The 11,016-nt window shown below is 43.5% G+C and overlaps 1 protein-coding gene across 5 annotated transcripts in view; it reads right to left on the bottom strand.

Moving 5' to 3' along the window:
- Window positions 1-6,139: 6,139 nt before the first annotated feature.
- The window catches only part of CCNJ (cyclin J), a 122,412-nt gene continuing 117,535 nt past the window's right edge, over window positions 6,140-11,016 (bottom strand). For all 5 annotated transcript variants that reach the window (XM_073546546.1, XM_073546543.1, XM_073546544.1 and 2 more), the window contains exon 6: window positions 6,140-9,087. In XM_073546546.1, coding sequence (XP_073402647.1) covers window positions 8,682-9,087 — 406 coding nt within the window. In that variant the 3' untranslated portion in view covers window positions 6,140-8,681. The remainder of the gene's footprint in view (window positions 9,088-11,016) is intronic.

The following is an 11,016-nucleotide window of genomic DNA, read 5'->3' as shown; positions in this document are numbered from 1 at the left end:
GGGCAATACCCCGAAACAGCTGTCTGTGGATGGATACCATGTTTTGGCATAGGTGGTTTCCTTCATTGGAGACTGCCCTTCCCGTGGTTGTTCCTTCCCGGGGAAAGACCTGGCTAGTCATTGCTTGCGTTGAGAAACATGTGATGGTGTCTCCGCGGCTGTTGATTTACATGCTTTTGCATATTTCCCATAAGGGATGGGGGCATTGCTCTAGATCACTGCGTTGAGAAACATGTGATGGTGTCTCCGCAGTGTTGGATGTTGATCTCCATGAGGTCACTCATCCTTATGTTCATATGTTGGTAAGTATCTGACATAGCGACATCGCTAGCAATATCGCTATAACGTCACAAGTTATAGTGATATTGCTAGCGATATCGCTTAGTGTGACAGGCCCTTTACTTCTCGTGGACTAGCTGTGAGATGGGATAGTCAAGGAGTCCGAGGTCTGAAGCCAGGAGGGTATGTCATAAAAAGAAGGAAGAGGCAAAGGCATAGTCAGGTAATGTTCCGAGGTCAGAATATCAGGAGATAGCAGATCAGAGCAGAAGGGGATAAACAGACGAATGATCAGAATGAGGTCCAAGGTCAGGCAGCGAAAGATCTATAAACAGAATGCAAGGTACAGAGAAACAAAACACACTTAGATGAATGTATGTCTGGCAGAGGTCAAGGAGAAACAGCCCAATTGAGTACCCTTGCAATCAACTAGGACAATGAACACCTGGAGAAGGCCAGCGCCACCCAGTCTCAGATTGGACAACCAAGCTGTCAATCAACACACTGACAGATCAGCACGCCCCTGCACTACACTGGGCGACTGAGCTGTCGAAGTACTGACAACTTCAGCATGGCCCTGTCCAGATTGGACAGCTAAGCTGTCAGTAATTGCATCCCAGACACACTGAGGAATGGAATCGTGAAACAATCCCTTTTCCAAAGGGCACCATGATAACCCTATGGGAGAGCCCGCTGTTTCAACAATAGCAAGTCAATGTTAAATCTGAGTCATTCTCCTGCCTGGTGTTGCCAGTACTTTGACAGCTCAGTCGTCCAGTCTAGTGCAGGGGCGTGCTGATGTCATTGTGTTGATTGACAGCTTGGTTATCCAATCTGAGACTGGGTGGCGCTGGCTTTCTCTAGGTGTTCATTGTCCTAGTTGATTTGTCATCAATAACGGATTCTATTACAATTTAGGTGCAATGGTTGTAACCATGTTCTCCATCAGGACCCTTTGAATTGATCCTAAGTTCATCCTATAAAGTTTCCTAGTCCCAACTTTTCTCACAAAACTTCACAAATGGACACATACTCAGAAATAGACAGCAAAGATCAGAAAAGGATACAGGGAGCCTCAGTTTGTGCGACATCTGTCCATAACTCACATTGTGTGGGGAAATCAGTCATGACAAGCGAATGTGGGTCGCCCTCCCAGGGCTGCGGGGTACTCGGTACCGGGCCGGTATCAGTGGGATGTGTCACAGCAGCGGTGACCCGGACCGTGGCCCTGGGTGCCCAAGTAATGGCGATAGGTTAATGGTGAATAGTTTGTGACACCACCTGTGGTGTTCGGCAAGGGAGGTGTTAAGCCGGCGCTGCAGACAGATCCTCCGGGACAGATGGTGTGGTGTACCAGTGATGTTGTCCCAGGGCAGTGTAGATGTGTTGACACTTAGATGGTGTAGTGTCCGGCGCAGGGGATGTAGCAGTGCCAGGCGGACGGACGCAGGAAGGAATGGAGGACACCAGGGCATGTAGTTCCAAAGCTTTACTCACAGTCTGTAGTGCCCGCTTCTGTGCCGTGTCTTCCGGGTCAGGGACTCAGTCAACCTCCAGGCAAGATGGAAAACTCCCTTCCACACTCTGCCAACTTATGTGCCTTTTCTGAACGTCTCCTCTGTAGCGCCTTTAAGTGTGAAGATCTCCTAGTACTGAGTTTCACTGGAGTTCCTCCTGACAGATGTTCCAAAGAACTCTACTTGTACGGCAGACAGCTGTAGCCTGCTTCGGGGACTCTCTACTCCTGAGTCCCGGCTCTCTATCCGTGTTGCTGTTGTGCCCCAAGTCTTAGATGGGAGTAGTGCATTTGCAGCCCACTACTCCACCGGTGTCTGCTGCAGAACCATTAGTGTTCATACAACCTTGCGCTTAGAACTTCTAGGCAGGGTTCTTCCTCTAACCACGTCCTCTGTGTTCCCTTTCACTCCTACATTCCGTACTTGTCCTTTCCCTCTATGGAAGCTCAGGTTTCAGTTCTACGTCTTTCTCCTTCTTTCCTTTCTTTTCCCGTGCCAGCTGGCTCAGGTCTCTGAGGCAGCTGCAGCACTTCTTCCTCCATCCCTTCTTCCAGGGATCTCCTTTCCTCACTTCTGAGTGACTTCCTCCCTCCAACTGACCTCCTGTCAGACTGATCTGTAATCCTAAACCATCCCGCTCTTTTATGTATCCTAAACTCCACCCGCCTCCCAGCACGTTAGTTTTCCAAGCAGGGAACCACCAATGGTGCTCTGCTTCTCTCTAAGCAAGGAGCCGCAATGTGGATATGCTGAACTACTCTATTGTGTGGGGTGTTGGAGTTGGTGTTGGTGAGTGTTGGAGCGTGGTCAGGAGCCTCCAACTTACCTGGATGGTGGGGCACCACACCTTAGGAGAAGGTGCAGTACCTCTGTGGCGACTGAGCCTCAGGGGCGCCACATATGTGATGGAAAACTCCAGTAGCGATATTGAGCTCCTTGGTCACAGTCCCTTGATTCTCCTCCACAGACACATAATTGTGTTTGGCTACCTATGACCAGTTTTAGATGCAGACACTGTAATAGCAAATTCTGTATTGAAGGTTAGGTAGATCTTCTACATTAGGTAATGGCCTTTTCACATCCTTTTAGAACTTGCGCCAAATTTTCTTTGTGAATATGGTCACTCTCTGTTAGATGCACTGAGAAAGATCCATATTAAATGCAGTTTTTTTTAATAAAAAAAGTTGCCAAATCATTGAAAGGTTTATTTTTTAAAATCCACTTTTTATATGCATATTTCTTTAAAATGCACTTTTTTTTAAAAAAATATGCACCATGTTCTAAACAAGTCATAATGGTATTATTTTTAGCCTATAGAAGTCAATGGGTTGAAGATTAAAGAATGCATCTTCAGTGTCTGCAAAGGTCACTTTAGTTTTTGATCAAGGTGTTTATGCAATATAACAACAGCGGAAAAAAAACCAATCCTTTAACATTAAACAGAATTAACGGATCAGTGCCGACTCCAGGTTTTTGAGGGCCCGGGCGAAAGTCACAGTGGGCCCCCCCTTTAACACATACCACGATTCATGCCGTGTGGCATCCGTGGTGCCGGCCAAACGCGGGCTTGTCTCCGTGTGGTCACACGGACATGCATGTGATCCACACAGACACACGCTCTGTGGCAAAACACGTTCATGTGAAGGAGGCTATTGATTAGTAGCGTACATATGAAAGAAAGATGGGAAAGAAAGAACAGAAAGAAAGGAGAGAAAGAAAGGAAGAACAAAGAGAGAAAGAAAGAACAGAAAGAGAAAGAACGATTAGAGAGAGAAAGATTAGAGAAAGAGTGGACAGAAAAAAAGAACAGCGAGAAAAAAAAAAAGAGAAGGGAAAGAGAATAGAGAGGTAGAGAGAAAGAAAGAGGGGAAGGAACAGAGAGGAAGAAAGAAAGCAAGAAAGAGAGGAGAAAGAAAGAACAGAGAAATAGAGAAAGAAAGAACAGAGAGAAAGAAAGAAAATAGAGAAAGAGGAAAGAAAGAACAGAGAGAAAGAACAGAGAGAAAGAAATGAAAGAAAGAACAGAGAGAAAACAGAGAGAGAAAAAAAAAAAAAAAAAAAAAAAAAAGCAGAGAGAGAAAGAACAGAGAAAGAAACAGAGAAAGATAGATTCTATAAAGATACCATAGCAGCCCGCCTCCCATTGTAGTGCCCACCTGAGCCTCCTGATGCAGGACATATGATCCGCTCACATGGCCGGCATCCCCGATTCCAAGGCGATCCCGTGGTTCACGCTATCGGAGGACACGGTGATGGATCTGAAGCATTCCCTGAAGGGCCTCCATGGTTCCGTCACAATCTCCTCTCAAAATTACCTCATTTCCGGTGAGCTTCCAGCACGTCACTTCCGGTAGAACGTCACGTACGAGTTTTAAAGTGCTCCTTGGGGCTCCACCGTGTACTCCTGTGTCCGCGGGAAAAGTAAACTCCTGGCTGGGGCAGTCTCTCTCTCAAAATCGGGACTCCGGCTGGATCTGGGATGGTTGGGAGGTATGAATGCTACCCACCATATACCTCATACACACACGGTTCTGGTTTGTATGCCCCGTACACATACGGCTCCGCTCCGTACACCTTGTACACACACAGCTCCACTCTGTACACCCCGTACACACCAGGCTCTGTTCCGCTCCGTACACTTTGTACACACAGGGCTCCGTTCCATACACATACTACTCCGTTCCCCACACCTCGTACACACGCGGCTTCGCGCCGTACACACACGGCTCTGCTCCGTACACACATGGATCTGCTACATCCACCCTGTAAACCCCTCCTGACCCCACACAAACTTTACCTCATCCAGCACCATGACAACCAGCAGTCAGCAGCGTCCTGCATACACGGAGGCCCCTGATCATGTGACCCCTGACTCCTCCCCTCCTGTGACCTCATCACAGGTCCTGTGCGTGCAGAGAATCCCAGCGATGTCATTGCTGGGATTTATCAGGGCTGCAGTGGCCGGTGGGTCTTTGGGACGGCGAGGATGGGGTCGGTGCATGGGGGATGTGGCGACGTTTGGGAGCTACGTACGATATCCCAGACAGCGCGAGTTGGCCCCCCCATCTCGCCAGGGCCCTGGGTGCGCCAGGTGCTGATGCTGGCCCTGAAACTGATGCAATATATAAAAAAAAGTGCTACATTTTACACCCGTACTTAATCCATCCGCTTACTTGCAAGTATGAATAATCCCTTGACATAAAGCTAATGATACCAGAAGGACATTTTCTGAATTACTTGACATTCATTGTCAGTGAATGTTTAAAGGGAATCTGTAAGCATGTTGTTGCTATGTAACCTGAAGGCAGCAGGATATAGAGGCTGAGACACAGAATTCAGGGATGTGTCACTTGTCACAATGCGTGCTGCGGTTTACTAACTGTGAAGGATTTATATCACTAGGAGCTTAACATTGCCAGACTAGTCCTACAACCAAGCACCTCACTGTCTATGGACTTTGTATACAGAGAGCCTGGTGTGGGCAGGGTCAGCTGTGGTGTGGGCAGGGTCAGCTTTCTCAGCTCTCCTGGAGTGCTAAATGTAAAAGTTGCGATTGTGTCAGAACCGAAGCACCCAATTAACTAAGTGATACATAGTTGGATTTTGCTTCTATTTGCCTATATCATACTGCTATCAGAAGAGGTAGGAAAAAACAGCTGATAGATTCCCTTTAACACTCCCATACCCATTATATAAAAGTTGTAAGAACCAGCCAGCTATCTGATGTATATGGAGAACTTGCTGATGGCATTTCAACAGCCGATTCTTTTTCAAAATAAAAGACAAGAAAAAAAAAACAAAACAAAAAAAAAAAAACAGGGGAGATCAGCTCCTGCAAGGAGTTTCGCAGTGGCTTTTTCCTCTCTCCCCATTGAGGTCTGAGCTGTGCACTGAAGTGTATGGGAAGGGGGGGGTCAGGATAGCTTTCTGCTGAGCAAATGCTTGACCAATACAGATCTCAACCAGCTTTACATCACCATAAGTTTTTTTTTTTTTTTTTTTTTAAATGACCCCCTCACCAAAAAAAAAAAAAAATCTGGGGCGATTGATTTCTTGATCTGTAGCCATTTCTTGTATGTTACTGATGGCAAGTGTTTGGCATGAATGTCATTCCAAATATTGCAAATAACCGAGGCATCAGACATGGGAATGAATAAGACATGCAAAAACAGTAGCATGTCAGAAGTAGCATGTCAGCAGAAATCAGGATGTTTGATGATCGTTAAGCAACAGGAAAAAGGGAAAGGAGGAGGCGATCTTCATTTGATCTCAATGCTGACAATTACACAGACACATTAGTGTAAACAGTTAACTACGTCATTTTAATAAAAACCCATCAAAAGTTTAGGCAAAAGAAACGTTTATTAAAAAATCCAAAGTGCATAGCACTCACCCAGAATTCTTTGTTGTGGTTTAATACTCCAACAATTTCTATATTTCCCACAAAAAAAAAAATCTAATAGAATAAAAAAAAAAACCCACAACAATTTGGCTTCTGCATTCAAACATGTAACATGTGGTCAAGTCCCTTCTCATTGAACAGCTCTTTTGTGAACATAGCTTTGGCTGTTTTTTTGTATTTTCTAACTTTGTCTTTGCACAACAAACCTATTTTACCACATAATAAATTAAAAAAAAAAAAAAAAAAAAAAAAAGTAGTGATATTTTTATTATTTTTTTTAATCAAAACTTGCTGCTCTCTAAAATAAAAAAAAAAAAAAAAAAAAATCAAAATGATCTATGTACAAATGGATATCAATTAAGTTCTATTCCCCCCCCCCCCCCAAAAAAAAAGTGTTCCCTTTCTTACCAAAAGAACAGCTCCAGTGTTAGTAATTAGCTAGTACATTCTATAGTAGTTGAGGGTGAAGGAAAAAAAACATTTAAAAAAAAAAAAAACAAAAAACAATTTAAATTTCCTAAAAGTCAGGCTCACATGTTAGCTGTTATTCACGTTAGGGCAGAGCTTTGTAAGAATGAGGTAGTTAAATAAAGATACTTCAGAAGTCCTCAAGCTGGAATGCTATATTCATAAAATGAGGATTTCTTAGTATTTGGGCACTTCTCGATTAAATACAATTATGGGCCTAATGTAAAGAGCCAGGATGAAAACTGGTCCAGATGCTACTATAGACTAATCTGGTCAACCCATTCGTTTTCCAACCTGCAAAAAAAACAAAACAAAACCATTTGGCTTTTATGGACAAAGCCTTTTTTTTCCCCTTAAATTTCCAGTGCTTTCTATGCACGCGGCCCAAGATTTCTGAAACAAATGCTACGTAACTAGGATTAAAGATGCTGAATGGGATTTTCTACCTACACTAAGAAAAATATAACAGTAATAAAATAGAAGTATCACATAACTCTACAATATTTGGACAAACTGACAGCAAAAAGTTTCAAAATATCGCTCGAGGCGGTAATGTCCAAAACCGCTAATCCAAAACCTTACTTGTAACATGGTTAGATTTTTGCCTAATTTTCCAAGGCTCAATGGCAGTATTGTACGGTCTAGAAACAAATTTACTTTTCAATCAGATGTCAGACAAGTCATTATTATGCTTGCCAACTATTACAAACATCCGTGAAGTTCCAGGAAAATGGAGAGAGCTCCTAGACTCCCAAAAATACTGGAAAGTCTCTAGGCTTTGGATTGATTCTTCCACGTGACACCAAGTAGCTCCATCATTAAGATTGAACCGCAGTGTCCAAATTAACATTCGGGAGTATGGTCACTAAAAAAAAAAACCGTTGCTTGCGAAAAAAAAAAAATCAGCAACCTTCCAAATATTGATTCCAGAAAGTGTGGCCATTAGAGCCACATGGGCTTTTTGGTTGTATGTCAATTCAAGTCGCATGTTTTTGGGGTCCAGAAATTGGGAGCACTACTGAAGTCCTGAGTAAATGAGTCCTGGATCGGTTTAAAGTAAAGTAATGACTAGTCATGTATGGTCTCTTCTTTTGGAGGTCAATAGGGCTTATTCAAACCCTTACTGGGTTGTGACTATTATGACAGATTTACCTCATTTTGGGATAAAATTCTCCTTGTAACTTAAAGGTACTGTAATGGGCACCAGTTTTGGTCATCATTTGGCTTGTAAAAGATATCACACACAAAAAAAAATATATCTAATCCTATCTACGCTGTCAAATCCTTATCTAAAAGTAACAAGAGGTTTTACTACTAAGCTCCACATTTGTTCTTGTAACAGCACACAGTATATAGGTGGGTACACATTACACTACACTGTTTCTGGAAGGGGATTTGGTCCAAGACAAATCCCATAGGAGCTGAAAAGCAGCTTCATCAGGACACAAGGTCTAACCCTATGTTACTAAAACACCAGCAGCATGAAGAGTAAGTTCTAGGTATTATTTCCCTGAGTTAGTGTGAAAGATTGCCTTCAAAAATAAAATTGAGGTATAATGGAAATATTAGAGCAACGCATCAACGTTTACCAGCAGGGTAACCATTTATAAAGATAAACTAGCACCAGTCTTCAGAGGGCATAATGCCGGTGATACACGAAGGCAAGTTTGCTGCATCTTCACGAATAGGCAGTATTTCTACAAATTAATACTGTAGATCTCCTTCATAACATATTAGTAATGCCATTGGGAGAAACAAACAAAAGAAAAAAAAATTAAAGTAAGATTCCCTGAAGATAGTGCTGGGTGTCGAGGAAATCAATTCTTTAGCACCATTGAGTGGTTTGGCCAAGGAGTCTCACATTGAAAATAACGTCAGACTTTATGTAACAGACATTTCCTCTAGTCTTACATCTCTGGGGGAGGAGGTAGGACCCCCCAAAAAACTAAAGTATGCACTGCAGATTTCACAGTATGTAATGCTCTGGTAGGGCAGGAAGGTTATAAAAGCCTTTATCACCTGTCAAAGCACTGAGTGATACAAGAGTAGTGTCCATTCACTGGAAAGTTTCTGTTATAAGTTACCCCTAAGCAGGGTTTCACCTCTATGGGTACAGCGGCTAGCGAGACACTGGCAGCAGTCTGTATGTGTGCCCGGGGCTGGACGCTGGCGGTCAGGCCCGAGGAGCAGGTCTGAAGAGGAAAGGCCGACGTATGGGCTGTATTCACGATCGGCTGACAGCTGGGCTGTTGAGGAGTCTGCGGATGATGAAACTGCAGTTGGTGTTGGGAGTGAAGAAAGTGGGGCACGTGCGGCTGGACGTGAGCTTGTGGCGGGGTCGGTGACTGCGGAAATAGAGTCGATGCGTGGCTCAGCTGAGATTTGTGCTTGTTGGCTTCTTTCACGTCGTTGTCGTGCGCGCTAAATGAACGGAAAATGCAAAATTTAGAAAATGCAGACACATCGTAGACAGAATTGTATAATTTTATTACATGGGCCAAGATTCAGCAAGACTGGTGTTTTTCATGCCAGTCTTACTGAAGGGCGAGCTGGAATAAGATGTGCCCAATTCATCAAGAAGACCCTTTTTAATGAGTTTGATGCATATTTTAAGTGCCGTGCGCCACCTCCAACCATGGGTTGGCATACATCATAATTTGTGGTGTCAATGATGATGTCAAGTTCGCTTAGCCACAACCCATCCGAGCTCTACCCAGGTTTTTTTTTTTTTTTTAAGTTTGTAGTAGTGAAAACGGCAAAAAAACTACTTTTTTACATAGAATAAACAATTAAATGTGTAAAAAAAAAAAAAAAAAAAATAAAAAAAATTGTGACATTTCAAAAATCAGTTTTACACCAGAATTCTGGTGAAAATTTATTGGGTAAGTGGGCCCTATATCTATACAGGGGGATTTGGGGGTCTGTATCAGAAAAAAAAAAAAAATTTCTATATTACAATAAATTAACAGAACACTGAACATAAAAAAATAGGATATATTACATGGGTGTGTATTTATAATCCTGAGCCATGAGTTCCATGACCGACACTGTGGCTTTCTATGGCAATGCAGCTAATCCGAAATGTTCTCAATAGGCTGAAATCTTTCTTTAACCCATCCTCTAGCACCAATTTCTGGGCAGCAGTGGAGACAATACACCGGGGGGTTTGCTGTAATACCCATTTAAGACGTTTCCATCTAGAAGCACAAACTAAGAAACAACTTCCTGGCCTCAATTATTTATTGTGAAAGACACGTATGGAATGAAGGAAAAGTGGTACATTTCCCACAGTATCATGGTAAACCAAGTTACCATTTGCAGTCCATCCGCATATCAGTTGGACGAGTTATCGATAAACAGTGACCTGCAATAATAATGACTCCGCTTTAAAGTTGATCTGTGTCCAGATTTTCCAAGACAAGCTGCGTACATCATCAACTTGATCTGTTAGACCAAATGGGTTTGGAGTACTTACTTTCCATGTCAGAATGCCTCTATAATCCTTTTTGAAGGTTTGTCTGCTTAAGTATTAAAATGAGTATTTTAGTCCAGTTCTAGGATTGCACCTTGTTTTGTTAAAAATGGCAATTCTGAGAATTATGGGATGTACTGCAGGACCATCGGCAGTGTACAGGCTGGTGTGAATGGATTGAAGGCAAGTATAGACCTTATGCTTGAGAATTTGGCATGGCCAGACAGCTTACCAGGGCCAGGACGAGGGGAAAGCAGGGCAAGCACTCACCTAGGGCGCTGCCTCACCGAGGGGGGCGTACTTGAGGGGAAAAAAAAAAAAAAAAAAAGTGCCATGGCTGAACGTCTGCTGCCACCCAGCATCTTCCTCCAGCCGCAGGCATTCTGCACAGCGACATCCATTTCTGTCTGCGCCTGGGCTATTGCTTAATCCCTGTAATCAATTGTATTCGGATCTATCAGGGACAGGAGTAGAGGAATTAAGTTCCCTGACCTGCCGGAATCTCCAGCAGAACCCAGGCCACTTCCGGCCTGCACCCTTGGAGAATGTGTATGCAGGTGATGTAGGATAGCACAATACGGTGATGTCATCACGCCATCCAGAGTCCACTGCTGTACAGGAAACAAGAGGAGACGGTGGTTGCGGTGTACGGGGAGCCGGGATTAGGAGAGTATAAGACTTTTTTCAAATATTTTGCCAATGAATGAGGGACATTTGTGGGGCTTGCCATGGGACCCATCACAAGAGGGGCTGTGGAGGAGATCATTATATATCAGAGACTGTGGGGGACACCAAATTATATAGAATATGTGGGGGGCATCATACGGTATTATTGGGGGTCTGTGGTGGGAGAGGATACTGTATATTGGGGGATGTTG

This window comes from Dendrobates tinctorius, unplaced genomic scaffold (genome assembly GCF_039654945.1).
Source record: "Dendrobates tinctorius isolate UK_male_01 unplaced genomic scaffold, ASM3965494v1 ptg000147l, whole genome shotgun sequence".
NCBI classification, from domain to species: domain Eukaryota; kingdom Metazoa; phylum Chordata; class Amphibia; order Anura; family Dendrobatidae; genus Dendrobates; species Dendrobates tinctorius.
Note: the sequence above shows the minus strand (reverse complement) of the source record. Positions and strands in the feature narration are given on the sequence as shown.